Below are 19160 nucleotides of genomic sequence, written 5' to 3' on the forward strand. Positions count from 1 at the left end.
TATGTATTATAGAAACATTGGAAGCAATATCATTTGTTTAGAATGGCAATAAAAAACATGTAGTGGTGGTCCATAAATGACATCTACAAGATGTCCTTGGGAAAGATACACTTCTAAGCTAACATGATCTTCTAGAAGGCTGAAACTCTTGGACAAGGGCTAGCACAAGTTGCTGTTATGAGGTGTAGGAACAAGTGTTAATAGTGATCCCAAATTAGGGATATTATTGCCTTGTTGGATGTTTAGAATCTAGATATTATAGATTTCCTTCTATTATGCATTGCAGAAATTGAAATTTGGCTTGACTTTGACCTTTTCAACATAAATTCTAAATTATAATAACACACCTAAGATGCAACCTTAACACACACAAAACTTAGGAAACCACATAAGACTAATTGAGTATGTCTATAAGATTCTTCAAGACCACATGATGAAGTAATTTTTGACTTAATGAAAAGCTTTACGCAATAAATTAGAGTTTGATATCTCTTTAAATCATGAATATATCAGGATATGATTCGTTTTGAACATGACTCAATCATCTATTATGAAAATTGTGTCATAATAACACTTGTTCATTAAAAACACATTGAAACATAAAATGTAAAATTCAACTCAGCACTTGAAAACCAAATCAAAACCTGAAATCAAACCTCCAAACTCCACTAATGAAATCAAAGAATGCATCCTAGTTGATTGAAAATAAATCCACTCTAACTGGTAGGACTTGTGTCCAACTGACATACTCAAGAAACTAGTGGTCAATATAACTGATTGATTATATGAGACCTCTCATCTTAATCAAAGCTCTAGTGTAGCTAATTAGGTGAGCAATCCACTCTATGAGATGGTTCTTTGTGTTCAACAACCAGACGAGGCAAGCATGTGTTATTTTTGTAACTTCTAAAATGATGGAGTACTAAATAGTAAGAAGGTAAGAATTCCATGTTGATCTCCAAAATGCATTCTCCATCCATTGAGAAACCATTATCAAATCAATATATTTCTCATGCTGTTTGGAAATAATAGCCATTGTTATCACCTTCTAGTTGGCGAAAATTGTGCTTCTGTTGCATTGAAGGCACTCCTTAATATATTGGTATACCAATTTCAAACCTTGAACAACTATAGAGGAAAGGCTCTAAATCTTAAGCTCTATGTCCTGTTTATCACTAGGTATACAATCAAAATAAAGGGGTACATCATTATGGATTTTCCGTGCGTAATGAACTTATTCAATTAATTCTTTGTCAAAAGTAGGAGAGGAAGGAAGCTTACGAGAGTCATTTTCGTCATCATAAGAATCATCTCTAGAGGATACCATAGATTCAGAACACTTAAAGAAATCATTGTCTTCATTAGGGCATTCCCAATTGTCTCTGAAAACTTTTTCAAACTGCCATGTTGTAGGGATATCATGAACAATGTCATTAACATGCTTTCATGATAATGATCAACAAATTTATCAAAATCTATATGATGTTGCTTGATTAAAATACCATCAAAGCCTTGAAACCTATAAGGTAATCACCCCATTGTCTTCCACAAGGGAGTAGATTGGGATATCATGTACCTTAGAAAAAGTCTGGTGGGTCATAAAATGTGGACATTATATTAATTGTATCATCGATCCAGGGGATTAGGTCCCTCAAATTAGATTTGCCAAACGAGGTCTAGAATCTTCTACATCCATATCTTCAGATTAATGTAGTGAGAGGGAGAAAGATAGGTCGATCAGTTTGAGGCAATCATAGATTTCATCCAGGGGCCACATTTAGTGCGCAAAAGGGCCATGCAGGTCGTATGAGTTCGTACAATGTGCAGAAGGGAGGTCGAATTGGTGTGAAGTGCGCAAATCTCTTTGCAGAGGGTTAGCAGAGAAAAGGGAAGTTTGTAGACTTTCCCAAGAACACCAAGTTTGTAGGCTTTCCCTAGTTGGGGTTTCTTGGGTAAATTTGATGTGTATTGTCTTTTGGTGTGTTTGTCTTCATTTGTTCCTTATTTCCACTGCATGGTAGTGGTAAACTCAACACTTTTGTTGGTTGAAGTTAAGTTCAGTTTCAACTCTTTACTTAGTAAAAATTCACAGATTAGATAGCTGAGTTGTAAGAAAACTAACATGATATCAAAGCCACGTCTCTAAGCGAATACCAACACTGGTGTTTTTGACCTCAGGAACAGTTTAAGGTGTAGAAGGAAGGCGCAATGCATCTGAAGGGTTGCGGTAGGGTTTCTAGTAGTATGATCTAAGGTTTTGACCCACTAAGTGCAAATTTTAGCATGCAAGGGTTGTCGAAGAGTTTGACCAGCAGAATGTCTTACCAGGGTTTGAGACTAGAGTACAGTTTGGAGGGAGTAGCAAATTTCTGCTCATGGAAGGCAAGGATTACTATGGTGCTAGAGGAGTAGGGTGTGGAGGAGTTTGTGGAGAACCCACTAACCACACCAATTGACCCACAACAATTGGATCGACACAACAAGAATGATGCTAGAGCGATGAGGATCATTCTTGAGGGAATCAAAGACTATATTGTACCACATCTTTGTGGCAAGAATACTGCCAAAGAAATGTTGACAACCATTTTGAACCTCTATCAGGGCTCAAGTGAGGCCAGAAAAGTCGTGCTCAAGGACAAATTAAGAAACATCCGGATGGGAAACACTTTAACCCATTTTTTTCCCTACTTTCTTGGGTTTCCAGGGCTCCAAAATCCTGGTTTCTTGGCTTTCCAATCTTCCAAAACAAAGATGAAATTAAAAAAAGGAAAATTTTCAATTTCACAATTGTTTCTATTTTCTTAATTTTCATTTTTAAATACACTGGTCAGAAACACATATTAAGATCTACTCAGTAAAATTTTAAAGGAAATAAGAAATTTAAATTTCTACCGGAGCCAATATAGACAACAAAGAGACCTGTTCTGTTATTATAGGTTAAACGATCAAATTCACCAAAATAGGCAACAAAGAGACCTGTTTTGTCATTATTTATTGAAGTGATTTAGGAGGCGGAGCTGTTTTATCAATAAGCCCGATTTAAAGCTATAAATCGCCGATAGAGCTGAATTTCAGAACATATTACTTCAGGATTAAAGATAAAAGGAATTCCCAGCTTTATTGAACCTTGTAATATCTGACAAAAAGATAGAGATAAAACCCAAGGTCACATTTCTGGTTCAATTAAAATGATGACTAAGTAAAAATCAATAAGCAAATTGCCTCAGCGCGTAAGAGATTTTGATTGGAATACCAAAGATGAAAGAATAATATTGAATTTTGCGATCTCCAGAATCCAGAGAAACAATTTGTTTAAACGTGATTGCTTCACGAACAGCTGAAAATAGAGCGTTAGAACGCAAACAGAAAACTAACTTCTTCAGAGTTATATGTTTTCATGCCAGAATTTTGCAGCCAGCATGAAATATTTAGGAGAGTTTGAATAAATGCAGATACAGGTACAACACATGTTAAGTGCTGAACCCGCTAAACACACAACACTCTACGAATCTGTCCGAACAGTTAACTACCATCAAGCAGATCTGCAGACCGGATTATCTGTATAAAGTAATGTTGTTGGGCTCAAGGTTCTGTAATGGTATTTAACTGCTCAAATGAAGAAAACAGTGAATGAACCGAATCATATTTAAACGAATTATTCGCTGATCGAATCGAATGGATGAATTTCCGAACTTTTTTCCCCGATTCGGGCGAATTTGGTAACTATGCGTATGACTACGAACAAGGAACACTTCAGCCAGTTGACAGAGAAGTGTTTGAGAAATCTATGGGCAACTAAATTAGTTGATATCTCTTTCTTTGTTAATTGCTTGTGATGTATTTTTGTTAACTTGATTAACTTCTTCTTTCACTTGATTATCATAAGTGTTTTCTATCATCAAACAACTATCAAGCAATTAAGATCAATGAGACAAGAGGACACAAGATATATGCTATAAGCCAGGCCCAAAACCTCTCCTCTTGAGAGGAAAACCCACAAGAACTCTGCTCTTATAGAATTTCAAATGACAAATTCCAAGATGTATGTATGAACCTTGACAAAGACCGCTCCAAGACCAAGTCAAACGTCTTGAAGCACTTTATCCTTGCAAAGTCAACCCAAGTCAAACTTGCCTTCAAGCAACTGCAACTTCTCCTTTGATCAAGATTGCGGGCCTCCTACTGATGTCTGCAATTTCGGCCTATGGTTTTTGGCCTCGTGTACTTATTGCAACTTTGCACATGTGGTAGATGAGGGCAAAATTAGGGTGCTTCTTTCCTTTGCTTTGATTGGACTTCTCTCTTTATGAATTCGGCTTGTAAGTATGATATTTTGAATACTAGTTTTTAGCCTCTTTAGGTCTGCAATTCTTCACTTCAAAAACCCTTGCCACAATTCACATGTGTGGGTGATTTAGGCCCAAAAAACAATTCTCTTAACTTCGATTTTTCTTCTTCTTGGATTCTCTTCTTCTTCACTTGTTTTAGGTCTCATTTCTTCCTTGATTGAACTTCTTGAGCTGATTGGATCTCCTTCAAGTGAGGTTGATGTCTCATATATAGATTTCTCTTCTATGTTGACTAACTGCTTGTAGGCCGACTTGATCACTCATAGAGGTCAACTTGTTCTTTGGATGATGACTTAGGTTTTATGGCAGGTATAACTGAGGCCATAAACATAGAGCCTTTCTAGCTACATGAAGGCAACCTCTCAACAAGTTTTGGTGTGACACTATGGTGGCATGCTCTTTTATAATGCAGAACATTGTTTGGGGGATTGTGCCAAGGCTGAAGGGCAAATTTGTGATTGGATTCAGGTAGGTCTACAAGATTAAGCATGGAGCTAACGAGGGTGTGGAGAAGTACAAGGCTAGATTCGTAGCCAAAGGGTTCTCTCAGGTGGAGGGCATTGCCTTTGATGAAGCTTTTGCACCCGTGGCATGCTACTGGTCCATTAGGACCATTATAACACTTGTAGCGCAGATGGGGTGGAAGATCCACCAAATGAACGTGAAGACTGCCTTCCTCAACGGTCTGGTTTTGGAAGAGATGAACACAAAGCAACTAGAGGGGTTCGAGGCACATAATAGGGAGACACATGTGTGCAGGCTTAAGATAGCATATGGGCTCAAGGAGGCCTCATGAGAGTGGTACTCTTGCATTGATAGCTATCTTCTAGGATTGGGTTTCACCAAGAGTGACGCTGAACCTCATCTATGCTACATATTGGTTGGGGGCCAACCTCTCATTTTTGTGTTGTATATAGATGATCTGATACTGGCAGGGGATGAGAAGCTCATTTGTTACTGCAAGAAAGATCTTGCAGTAGAGTTTGACATGAAGGATTTAGGGCTCATCCAATATTTGCTTGGGCTAGAGTATGTCAAGGTGATGGACATATTTTCTTGGGACAGGGCAATTATGCTCTGGAGATTCTCAAGAGGTTAAGGTCCATGGCCATGTCTCTGGTGACAAACTGGCGGTAGGTAGACGCTAGCAGAGCAAAACAAGTTGATGCCACTCTCTACAAGAAGCTTATAGGGTTGTTGATGTATCTAGTGAACATGCGACATGACATTTGCTATCCAGTTAACTAGTCAAGTCGGTTCATGGTAGAACCTACATGAGTACAATGGCCTTTTGCTAAACATATCCTTGGTTACCTCAGAGGAACAATGGATTATGGATTGTCGTACAAATAGGTTGATGAAGTGAATCTTGAAGGCTTCATAAATGCATATTGGGAAGAAGGTTCCATAGACAAGAAGAGTACTTTATGTTACACCTTTAGTGTTGGGTCAGTCGCTGTTTCTTGGTTTAGTAGGAAGCAAAGATTAGTGGCTTTGAGTTTAGCCAGGGATGAATACATGTTTGCCATATTGGCAACTTGTGAGCCCAACTGGTTGAGGAAGTTGCTTGTTGAGATTTTTAGTTAAGGACTGTGTTCAGAGGGGCAATACCACACTTTAGTACAATCCTGCAACAAAGCAAACAATGGACATATTGACCAAAGCTTTGCTTTGAGGGAGCTTTGTCTATTTTAGGGACAAACTGGGTGTAGTTTCGAACACCTATCCCTCTAGAGGAAGTTTTAAATGGAGTTAGAGGAGGAAGGGTTCAACCAAATTTAGTAGGTGCACTAAATTTGGCAGAGGGAGCCACAAGTGGGGCCAAGGCGCATATTTCACGTTTTCAATTATTCCTTGACTAAGAAAAATTTATTTTTTTCCTATAGTCAAGAATTAGAGCAATCTCATATGTCCAAGGAGATTTAATCTCAACACTTCATGGCAATGGTGGGCCTAGGTTGACTTGTAAGAGGGAAAAAGGGCGTAGAACTTGGTCATTATGCACTAGAGAATTTGGTGTTCTACTAAGCTAAGAAGGGTATTTTGTTCAGTGCTAGGGATTCAAATCAACGCAACAAGAGGGAGAAAGAGAGGGCGATTCACCCTCAGATCAGTTTCAGGCGGGGACAAACTTCATCAGGGGGCCGCATTTAGTGTGCAGAAGGTCCATACAACTTGTACAAGTTCGTATAATGCGCAAAATGGAGGCCAAGTTGGTGTGAAGTGCGCAGATCCCTTACGGAGAGGGTTAGCAGAGGAAAGGGAAGTTTTTCCCTTACATTTGTAGTCATTTTTAATTTTTTTCTATTTTCTTAATCTTCTGAAGATTGCTGAGCGTAATAAGAGAAGAACACCAAGCTTGCAGGTTTTCCCCAGTTGGAGTTTCCTTGGTAAATTTGCTTTGTATTATTTTTTGGTGTGTTTGTCTTCATTTGTTCATTATTTCCTTTGCATGATAGTTAGTAAACTCAACGTATTTGTCGGTTAAAGTTAAAGTTCAGTTTTTAGTTCTTTACATAGTAAAAATTGACAGATTAGATAGTTGATTTTTAAGAGAGAGAGAGAGAGAGTTGGGCATAGGCAGTCAACGCAATGTCCAACTTAGGGACATGGGATTCTTAGGCAAATTGAGGAATGGAGGAGTTCAAGCTATTGATGGGTATCATCTACCAAGTTTTTCATGAAAGACAACTATGGGAGGCTGCCATAGCCCCTTTGGTAAGATATATGTGATTTTGTTGAATCCACTGCAAAATATGGTTGCCAAGTTGAAGCTAGTGTCTCATCTTAGCATCGAAGTGTTCCGGATGGAAACAGCAACTCAGATACCCATTGCCAAATTATGTCCAATCTCTAGCATCACAGAAGAAACGATTCCCCACACACCGCTATGCCCTCCATTCACTCAGGTATCCCTCCACTATCCTCTTATACTTTATCTGTCATTTTAGACAAGCAAGCCCTTCTATCTATCTTGCTTCCAGATAACACCACACCTCCTTGGATACTCCTATCATTGGATCTCCTCTTGGGATTTAGTACCGGCATATAGTCAGCATCAACACCAGTTTCGAAGTGGAAGGATGTGGACTATTTAAGGTATGTGATTTGGGGCGCTTCTTATCTCGGCACTGCCCTTATGGCTATGGTAAATCAGCTATAACTGGTGATTATTGGCTATGAATGTGGGTATGCACCTTATAAACAGGTGCATCATATGTAACGCATGGTCCATCAAGTAGAGGTAGGCACTACTGTTCCATATATAATAGGTAAGCCGCCCCGTACGGGGGAATATGGAACTCCTTCTTTGGTTATCCTGTGATGATGAACTCAATCTTTTATGGTGGCCCCCCCACCCAATAAAGACTTAGAACCTTTCTATTGTCCGGTGGTAACTTGGTTGAATCTAATTGTTGTAATGCGTTGCCTGTAGATCTTCATGCCTATGTACATGCATTTAAGTCTCCATGGTGGTTGTGATTAGTGTAAGGCTATAAATAGGGACTGCAATCAACATGGGTTTCACTTTAGCATCATTTGGAGAAACCCTCCTCAAATTGACATTGGAGTGGTGGCCTATCAAAACTAGGGTGAGCATTTTGATAAAACCATCTTTCATATGGTATCCATTGTTGTGTTTTTGCATTCCCCTTGTCTCTTATTGTTGCATTGTGTCTTTTGATTCTATGATGAAGTGGTGCACCTCACCACAATTGAATTCATATCCTTTAATATTTACTGTTTGATTACCTTAAAATGTTTGTTGTAAGTAGAGCAAGTGTAAAATGGAATTCTTTTCTGATGGGCATACTGCTAAAGTCTTTATTATGCACTCCATTGAGATAGATGCAAGCAAAGACAACATCAAAGAGGATTTGAATAACCCCATTGAGAAAATATTTCAATCTTAGACTTGCAACATGAACAATGCGGGCTGAAGTCTACTCAACCAAAAAGAAAACTTAGGTTGAAAATCAAATCTTCACGTACACAATATTTTGGACAATTAGAAATTTCATATATAGATATTTATAAGATAAATTTTGAGGACTTACCACAATGTTATTAGAAATATGGTATACGTCAAGCTATCCAAACCCTAGCTAGGGAAATGATAAAAAAGATTGAGCCACTAGCTCCTAATGATGAAGCACTCCCAACCAAGGTTACTCCACCAAAGATTCTTTACATGTTAAATACATCAACATCTGCTATTGTCACACAAGCTCTCAACACTAAATTAATGTCTTCCTTAGGGCTTATAAACCCTAGCCATGTTACATCACATGTGGATAGCAAGACATTTCTAGCACTATCTTCCAAATTTACATGTCCATCCTAGTGTTTGAGTTCTCAATCCCTAGTTTTTCAGCTCTTGCATCAACAAAAACACGTACACCTCACATGATCAAGTCTTCTTTCAGGTAAGGCATCACACCACACTCATCAAGCTACTCTCTCCATGATCTTATCCTAGCTTCACATCCTACAAGAACAAGGCTCTAAAATCATGCAAGGTGTTAGCTCCACTCACGATGTCTTCTACTAGGGTAGAAACCCTAGCATAACAAGAAGCATCGTAATAACCATCATCATCATCCCCATTGCTATGTTCTTCTTTAGAGTTTACATGCATGTCACAAACCCTAACATCTCAAGAGGAAACCTTAGGGTCACATAAGAGAAATAACTTCAAGAACATCCAAGGCATCTCTTTCTCTCTCCTTGTCTTATTATAGGTTTCTCATGAACCCTAGTGTCATGCTCATAGGGCTACAATACAGGCAGGGTACACTACAACACAAGGCTACAATACAAGGATGCACGTGTCAAACTAAGGTTTCTCCAACCCACAATGGAAGCACTGTCCAAACTTGATCCTTCTTGGGCCCAACGCCCTTTCTCCAAGATGGCACACCTCCGACAAGCTGTTATTCAATGTTCCCTCTTACATGGGGGCTTGCTAGTCAATTGTCCTATTGTAATGCCCTCCTCTTCTAATTGTCTGGCAAATGTCCTCTCTGTGTGCCAATGTGGTCACTAAGGTCCAATGCTCATCTTGAACATATGTCCATCTCTAACCTCCATGATTTATGGTCTTCAACTCAAGTGTCTCAAGTCAGATGTCCAACCTCTGAGGTTTATATCTTATTGTTCCATACTGCTAGGTCTAAGCGCCCTCTTCCAAGTGCCTACTCATCCTATCCTAGGTAGGTACCTCTCATAACTAAGCAACTCACTCCTTTTTTGTTTGCACCTGATGGCCTAGGCATCATGCAGATCAAGATAATAACTTCTTAGTTAGCATCCACCCAAACCTAGTCATCCAAATATTTGTAACACATCATGAAGGGGCTAGGAGACCTAGTGCTCTCTTAACAAGCTGAAAGCACTTTTGGATTAACCCCCAAAACTAAGATTCCTTGTTACTTGACAATGAAGAATGGCAATGAGATTATGGTTTAATAGACTGGTCCCATCGAGAACTTGCTGTCTTAGGAAGATTACTGCAAGGGAAGCTGTCCTTTGCTTTGAGAGCACAACTTTGTCTAGTATCTTAACAATCCTCTCATGCTTGAAGTAGGATTGTGTGAACTTGTGCTCGTAGAGGCCCCTCATCTATGCTTATCAAGGCCTAGAGGCTCACCTCCACAAAAACGTGATAACTTCTTATCATGTCTTTTTGTAACATTCCATTTCATAGAGAGGTGCTAGACAATAGCACTCTTAGAGGAAAAATTGATGGCATATAAGTTTCCAGCCTATTGGTTCACATTAGTAAGATCCATACTGTTCTTTGGTATGGTTAAACTCGTAATGTTAGCACACCGTTTTTACCATATAGACAACTGGACATGAAAGGCACCTTGCTTTTCTATTCGTCTAGTACTAGTCAAGTGAGACATCTCCATGCTGACATACTAAGCGTTTTGTTTATTTCTGTGTACTTGAAGTGAGTGCATAAGGTTTTAATTTTACTAGTCAAGTGAGACATCTCCATGCTGACATACTAAGCGTTTTGTTTATTTATGTGTACTTCAAGTGAGTGCATAAGGTTTTAATTTAAGTGCATTGAAAACAATAAAATAAATCCTTAATAATAGATAAAGTATTTTACCATGTTGTAGTGCAAATATTTAAGTTAGACATTTCATTGGGTCTACAGAATGGAGATTTTATACTTAGTTTTTATTGTCTACTATGATGCTGGGTCTTTTTTCTACTAGGTATATTTGAAATTACATGTTAGGGTCCCACTTAATCTGGGACAGCTTTTAATGGGCAATGGGTATGAAGTGTTGGAAGGATTAATGGTGTCTTCATTGTGATGGAGCTCATACTATTTTTAATTTAGCTGCTTGACTTTGGTCTCAAGTAAAGATCAGGTGTTACAATTTTCACACACACAGACATGTATGCATGTGCATTGTGTGTATATGTATATGATTCAGTGGCACAGGCTTTTATTGCATGAATTTTTAATTTGCTTATGGTGTAATGTACATTGCAAGGATCGTTTGAGTTTGGTTATTACTGATTAGGGTTTCTTGTAAAAACTTTATAGAGACTACTATGCATGTTGCATCAAGAGAGTGTGGATTCATTGTTAAGTTCATAACTTCATATTGAATACAAAGTGTAGATGTTTTCAATGCGATCTTCACATTCTTTAAATAAATGACCTAGTGGTGGATTAAGCACATTGCAATTTCACATTGGCTTGTGTTGTATTTAAAAATCACACTTTTCTGAACACCTGTGTTATGGCCATAGTTGGCATCTCAATGCCCAAAGCTTGTTAGAGTGAAATGTTAAAGGTGAATTTTTTCCTCCTAGAAAGGAAATATGGCTACTAGGTTGCTATCCACTCGCATTCCTTTTGATTGTGACCTATATCTTTTTGGGAAAGCCCATGTTTTCATGTTTAACATGGTTTGTAAGTTATTGTTTTGTTTATTTGGGTTGTAGATGAAATATATCGCAAATTCAAAATTTTGATGCTCAAAAGTATATATTATTACTATGCTAATTTAGATGGATTGTTTCATTACAGATGATGTTGTAGTGCCAATATTACTAACCAATGATAGCAAGAATATCCAGACAACTGTGAGCATGGAAGGAGAACTCCGGTCTGTTGAGAACAGCCAACAGACAGAAGAAAGAGCTCTTGGTTGTGAGGAAAAGACTTCAGTGGTTGCAAGTGGAAGTCAGATGGAGGCATCCCGATCAGAACTCCAGAAAGAAAAAGGTTGATCCTACATTGCTCTCTTCTTATTGTTCTACTTGTTATTACTTATTAAGATACATTTCAGAGCCGTGTTATGTCAAAATGAGTATTCTTGATTTCTTTGTAGCCAATCAAGATATCATGGTAATTCACACAAAAGCAAGTTTTGGTTCCTATGGTGGTTAGGTGTATTCATGCCTCATTTGATAAGTAAATAAAACATAATTAAATTTAGAAAGCTGCCCCTCAATCTGACACTGGCCTCTATGTTGACAGGGTCCCATTGAGGCATTTGCTATCCATGCTTGTAGGATGCTAGAAGGGGAGTAAACTTGTCTGAGTGCATATTGAGGAGTAGAATATCTAGATGTAGTTGAGTCTTATATATTCATTGTTTGCTTTGTAATTCAGAATGCGGCTTTTCCATATTTTTGGTAGGAATCAGGATAGTGATATACATAGCAACATTTGGACATCACCTTCTTGGAGTAAGGCAATGACACTGGCAAAAAGTTGTTAGGCACGATGCGTGGTTGCTAGGCCATTATTGATGCCCTTGTTAGCAAACGGGTGATAGTTTACATGTCAAGGTGCACAATTGAGCATAGTGGGGTTAATGTTAGTAACATGGACACTTCATTGGTAGAGAAATGGTGCTTCTTGTGGCACAAATGTTTTTCCATTATGCTTAGATAGGCAATTCTTCATATGGTTTTATTATGGTATATTCATTACTCGCACCTGCCACATGTAATATTAGTGGTAAGTTACAACTAAATAAGGGGAAGTGTACCTCGTGCATTAAGAAGACACGCATGGGAGGATGTTTCCCATGTTAGCAAAGAAGAGGACTCATGGAATATCCCCTCAATGAAGAAGCACCAAGTAAACGAGGCAATGCGATCAAGAAAATGAATATTCTTGAATGTGATGGTAGAAGTTATGGGAGATGCTTTCATATCGTGTTTAATATTTATGGATATTGGATTTTTCTGTTGATGTTGAAGAGGGGTGAAAAATTCCAATGGTGATGTTAAGGGGCCCCATAATAGAGTGGTGGAATAACGTTTGAACTAGTTTCAATGTAATCACTTATGAACCTTGAAGAATTAGGATGACCTGAAGATGTTTTGAATTTTTGATGGATATGTTTTCTCTTGAGAATGATATACAAGATGTCTATTATCAATTTCAAGTGTATGAGACATTTTGGGACAATAAAGGAGTAGTAAAATGAGTCATTGACAACATGGATATTGAATCGTGTTGTTCAATAGTGTTTTGGATCCTTATATTTAAGTTATTACTATATTCACTTAGATGGAGAGCATGTAGAATGCCATGTTCACCACATTTGCGAAATAGAAAGAAAGGTGGAGCTCATCGTAGGATTTCATGAGTGTTTTTATGAAAGCATATTTCGAGAGGATGATAAATGTCACGTATATAATTGATACTGTAATAGGCACATATATTAAAGCTTGAACCTTGAGGAAGGCCTCCTGTAATATATACACCACTGTCTCATCTAATCATCTCTGATAACATGTTTCATAGCACCTAGGTTGGTTATGGTGATGTAACCACCTAACCTATAACATGACATGATAATCTTGCCTAGACACATGTTTTTGATTGAAGTGATCCTATTAGATAGACATATATCTTTGTTATACTCACCCACCTTAACATGAGTACTATTATGCTCACCCATGTTGACATGGAAATAGCTTTCCCAAGTTTCAACTTATTACCTCTTCTGAATACACTGCTTAAATTTTACAGTTCTGGCCTTTTTAAAAGGAGGACAACTGAAAATTACAAAATATGAAGACAAAAAGTGGGTTAGTGCCCATCGGCTGTGTCACTCGAGTAATCAGTGACGATGTTCATGGGTTTTCTAGAACAACCACTTGGATATGTGTGGTGCTTTTTATTGGTTATCTAAAATCTCTGATTGCCATCACTGTCATTCCAAAGGTAGAACATTGCTCTTGATCTTCAGTAGAGGATCACCATTTTTAGTGTCATCTATTTGGAGACCTCAACATACTCTTCGTCCTTTTATCTAGAGGCTTGACATTGTATGTGTTTGGGTTCTTTGCCCATCTTTGCTATTTTTCAATAATGGATATCCTTCTTATCAGAGTCAATATTTCTGATCTATGTTTGGGGGTTCTAGGTTGATAAAATATGTATGTAGTTTCTTGACCATTTTTATGATGCATTTGAGTTGGGTCTTCTCCCTCTTATGTGGAGGGTCTCTTTCTTTAATTATTATTTCTAGGTTATCCAACGTTTCACTTTTTTTTTAATCTTTTGTATTGTGAAATTTTCCTCGTGTCAATTGTTGAGTTGCATTTTTGTTAGAATGGCCAAATCTAGAGTGGTGTTTACTATACTACGTCACGCACACTAGAGAGGGCACTATGGATGGGGAAAAATAAGTGGTAGCTTACCGACTTGTAAGGTGTAATGTCCTCTACAAATTGAGCATGGATGAGAATAAAGGGGAAAACCCCACAATTTCCAATTCTGGGTGAGTTTTGGGGCAGCTGGGCAAAGAAAATGAAAAGTGGGGTTCGGAGTAAAATTTATTCAATTAATTAAGAAGAAGATACCCCTCTAGGAAATCTATAAATATAAGAGCATTGAATTCATTTGAGGGCATCATTGTGGATTATCTTATTTGTTTTTTGAGCATTAGTTCTGAGGTTTTAAGAACCCTTTTTTCCTTGTCAATTTCGGTGGTAAAAGATTCCACCCTAGTTGACATCATCTTGTTATCTCTCTTCGTTTTGGGCAAAGGTTCTATCTGAGGCAGCAAAGATCTGTGGAGTTAATTTTGGTTCTATCTAAGGCAGCAAAATTCTCTGGAGAGATCTCTGTTCCAACTTCCATCTAGGGCAAGTGAGGGTCTGAGAAGATTTATTTCTGTTTTATTTGGGGCAGTGAGGTCCTGTGGTATTGGTCACTGTCTTGGCTCAAGAATCCTCCCTGGGGCAGTGAGTTCTGTTGATGTTTGAGAAGACGGAGTCTGTTTCACTCCTTGTTTTTGGCACAGAAGGGCTAGCGAAGTTTTCTTTATCTTTGTTTGGGACAGCGAGACTACCTGTGGGTTTTGGTCTTGATCTGGAGTTTGAATAACCAGTAAGGAGGTTCTGGGTTGAATGCGCAGTCAGGAGAAGACCTATCCAAGGCATCTGCAGCAGTAAACAAGTCTGAATCACCATCATAGGATCTGGGCAAGATGCTAAGAAGTTTGTGGCTCTGATCAAAGAACGAGCACCGGAAGCTGATTTGCGGACGATCTGGGCTGGACTTCTATGGGTAAAGGCCTCTGGTGACATCTCTGTGATATTCCTGAACTTCTGTAGCCTTGAATTTCGGTCTCTGTAGCAGGGTCAAAAATCACAGATTCAAATCCTTAAAAAACAAAAGTTAATTGCGGATCTGTGCCAGACAAAACTTGCAGAGGTATTTTTCCTTGTTTGTGGATTGACGGATTTCTGGTTAGGGCATTCACAGCATGGTTAATTTAAGTTGAATGTGGATATTTACTCTGATGAACTATAAACTAGCTTGAGTTAAATCTGTTGACAGTGACTGTGGTTTCCTTGCACTACTGTGGATCAATTAATTTTATTGAATGTTCTGTTGCATTATTAAGAGGAGCTAGCATTATTACCGAAGGATACATTAATTGCATTAATTATTAGAGATTTGTTTGCAAAGCCTAGGGTTTCCCAGAAATCCTAGGCCATAAAATTGCCTAATCTATTACATAAGGATGGGTATTGGTTCTTTAAGTTTTCCACCAGGTCTGAACCCACTGGGACCCAAAGATGTGGTATATGGAAGCTTATTGCTACGTAGATTGTGAGTTTTTGTGCAAGAGGAGATGAATCAAAACTCTCTTTTGGACATTCTTGTCTGTAAACATCTTCCCCTCTACTCTAACAATATGCCATTGTTTAATTTGGGATCTTTACTAGAGGTAGAGACCAAGGTTAAGATCTTGTCTTATGATGATTATGTGTCTACAAAACTTCTAGGAACCCGACGTTTTGGGCCATACCCGTACCCGAAACTCCGAAACTTGGCCGAAACTCAACTATCATGTAATCATCTATGAGAGTTAACATAGACTTGTTTTTCCTTCTAAATTGTCATCTGTGGGTCTTATTCTCTTTTTTCTTGCAAGATAATGTGGTATTCAATTTTTTTTTTTATATACATCTATGACGGTTCGGTTGATGTTTCGACTGACGTTTTGGAAGGTGATGTTTCTAAATATACCCGTTTCGGAAACTTGGAAATGTTTTGGCGTTTTCTGCAACTCAGTTATGTATACACCCTCAAATTGGATGATTGGCTGAGGTAGCTAGGAATGTATTATGAAACACAACAATTTTTGGATGAGCAGAAAATTGTTTTTTCAAAGCTCTGCATGAGGTTAGAGGCTTTGCTATGTCAGGAAAATCTTTGCAAGCAAAGATAGTTGCTTGGAACTGCCAACACTATGTGGGATGAATTCAGGATTGTTGCCAATGACAAATTTTATCTTGTCAATTACGTGAAGGACCAACAAATGCAATGGAAATACTTGCACCTAAAGTCAAACTAGTCAATGGATGCCAACAACGAAAAGGTCAATCAGTTAAGCATTTGTCTTAAGATGAAGAAACAAAGCTGGTGACAAAGTTGGTGGTTTGATTATCCCAATTTAACAAGAGATAAAAGCTTTCAGCATCTACCCTCTAGAAGACGTGTTTTATAAGCCAAGCTGCTGGAAGATAATGCAATGGGAGGAAGCTCTAATCACACCAGTGCAAGTTTTATCCTGGGAGAACCATTGTCTACATTTCCTTTGTCATCTCTGTGTCAGTGATGACCATTGTATTGAATACACTCGTTGTAACGGTTGCTTCCTGTTAACACGAAATTTTCAATGCATATTTGATGTTATCAATATGCATAATTATGAGCATATATGTGGTTCCAAAGTTTGAGATTAAGGAGAGTTTTTTTTAGAACTATGGATTGATAGAAAGGATATCATTTCAAGGCTTGTGTATGAGACTTCACTGTGCTTTTTTGTAGCGATTTACACACATGCATGCATGATGTTTTGTTCTGTTCAGTGTGATATCTTTCATTTTAGGCAACTCCATATTTTTTAGAAGTGGCATGCATGCTGATCTGTGGGGCTTTATCAGTTCACTTTTCTATTTTAGAATGAATGATATGAATGCAGGTTTATAGGGTGTATTTCATATGGTTGAGGTTGATTTTCTGGTTCTCAAGAGTTTTCTTTTTTAAACATGCCTATTTATAGGTGTGGTTGTTTTTAGGAGGTGCATGCATGTCATGGTTGTGTGCTAGATCTCTATTTGGGGTTTAATTTTTAGGCAATTTTGTGATTTTTGTACACCGTTGCTATTTTTAGATACTCTGTTATATTTGGATGCGAGGTTGCATGTATGCTTGATGGTTGTTATTTTTTCTTCTTGGAATTTTTGGGTTTACTTTTTAGATAATGCTGTGATTTTTGTATTCAATTGCTATTTTTAGATACTCTGCTATATTTGGATGTAAGGTTGCATGTTGATTTTCTATTCTTGTAATTTAAGCTAAATCATGTTTTAGTTCATGTGCTATTTCATGCAGGAGAGAGGGTGCATCGCTTAATGTTGATTTGTATTGCCATGATGAGATCCAAATTTTGTTATTTCGGTACTACTATTTTGGTGGTTTTTCATGGCATGTTCATTTTCTATCTTTTAGTTGTTGTGAGAACCCTCTAGAAAATTATCAGCATCAAGTTCAGTGGTTATTGTGGAGATTCCCATCCTCCCTATCCATTCTATTCCTTGGGCAGAGCAAGGCCCAACTTCTCGATGCCTTTTCCAGACAGTTGTCATGCACAGTTTGGGTGCCTCATTTTGGTCAAAATTTCATGGAATTCAAAATTCAATGCAAAACATAAATTTCACCTTAAACCCAAAAGTTTTCTTTGATCTTAGCCTTTTGAATTGTCTGCATTAGGGCTGCTGTAACCATCAGTAGAAATAGTACAATGTTGACTTTGAAACAACCCAAACTTTCCATTATTTAGATGTCAAATCACTTGACAATTGTCCGTATACTTGTGTCAAATCAGCAAGAAATATATGGCTGTAAACGACAATGCATAAACAACATATATAGCCAAAAATCAAATCTGGAGATTGCATAAGGTCTGGACTGCTTGAATCTTCATTAATATGCTCAAGATGAAGTACATATACATACTATGCCCTTCTCTCACAACTAGTTCAAATCCTCTTATATAGGAAAATGAACAAAGACCTAGCAACCTAGAAGATCCAACATTCAAGAATCTTTCCAACACATCCTCCATGATAGGACGTCCTCTCTTGTGTTTGTTTATTCCTCACAATTCCTCCTTAGGGTTTTATTACAAAACCCTCATATTTAATCTTCAAGGGATAAACCTTAATTCTAGACCTCTAAGATGCTATAAGATACCACAACAAGAGCAAGAAACAATAGTGACGTGCGAGAGAGAGAGAGAGAGAGAGAGAGAGAGAGAGAGAGATGCTAGTGCACTCTTCTCTAGGTGACTTCTTGCCAACAAGATTGACTCTCTTCGTGCTCTATTTGTATGAAAGGCATGGGAGGCCAACAATATAATGTGGACATTAGCCTTTATGAACAACCTACAATGAGCTCTTGTAGCCAACACAAATGAGACACTGCACTATAACGTACATATGTCATTCTCCAAGGTGATGTTGTGCATAGTAATGGCTCCAAAGTGATGTAGCTATGCAAGGCATGTCCAAATAGGAATCCAAGCTGCCACGCGCCAACCAGGGCTTGATGCCCTTTTCCAAGCTACACAACTCTCCTCATCCCAAGTAGGGCGCTCGACATGCAAGTGGATCCTTCAAGGGGCTTGAGTGAAGGGCATCCACAACACACCATGAGGAACACTAAGCTGACAACCATCTGAGGTCAAGCGTCCACAGAGCAAGGTAAATCAGCCATGCAAATCCACAACTATCTCTTGTTTACTAATCCATCTCGGACTATCTATGGGCCAAACATAAGCCATGTACCCAAAATTTCACGAAGCATCCCAAGCATGGTGTAAACAATTTCAGAGTAATCTCGAAAGTCAACACGTGTTGATTGTTTTGATGCTATTTTCCAGACAGATTTAGCATGCCTTTAGGGTTTTGTGGTTACATTGCATGTCAGTTATACTTGGTATGATATTTTTGAATAATTTCTTTATATGAATTTACTCTCATCTATAAGACGGGGAGTTTTTGTGGATTTACTCTCATCTATAAGAAGGGAAATTGTAGAGAGAGAGGTTGATTGGCAATATTTGAGTCAGACTTCTCATTCTTAAATTTTTACTTTTTTTGTTCTTTCCATGTTAAATCTGTGACTGAGTTCACTTTTCTGTTCTTTCCATGTTAAATCTGTGACCGAGTTCATAATTATGGTAGCTGCATCTTGAGTATTCTAAGATTGAAGTACTTGAGCAATGATTGTATGTCCCT

The 19160-nt window shown here is 38.1% G+C and overlaps 1 protein-coding gene across 3 annotated transcripts in view; it reads left to right on the top strand.

Annotated features, from left to right (window-relative positions):
• The window catches only part of LOC149217792 (uncharacterized), a 130885-nt gene that overhangs the window by 40587 nt on the left and 71138 nt on the right, over positions 1-19160 (top strand). For all 3 annotated transcript variants that reach the window (XM_089393079.1, XM_089393080.1, XM_089393081.1), the window contains one exon: positions 11407-11604. In XM_089393079.1, coding sequence (XP_089249205.1) covers positions 11407-11604 — 198 coding nt within the window. The remainder of the gene's footprint in view (positions 1-11406; positions 11605-19160) is intronic.

The sequence above is a fragment of the Pinus tabuliformis genome, chromosome 1_1 (assembly GCF_031772625.1).
Source record: "Pinus tabuliformis cultivar Carrire ecotype Pingquan chromosome 1_1, CPIR1, whole genome shotgun sequence".
Classification (NCBI taxonomy): domain Eukaryota; kingdom Viridiplantae; phylum Streptophyta; class Pinopsida; order Pinales; family Pinaceae; genus Pinus; species Pinus tabuliformis.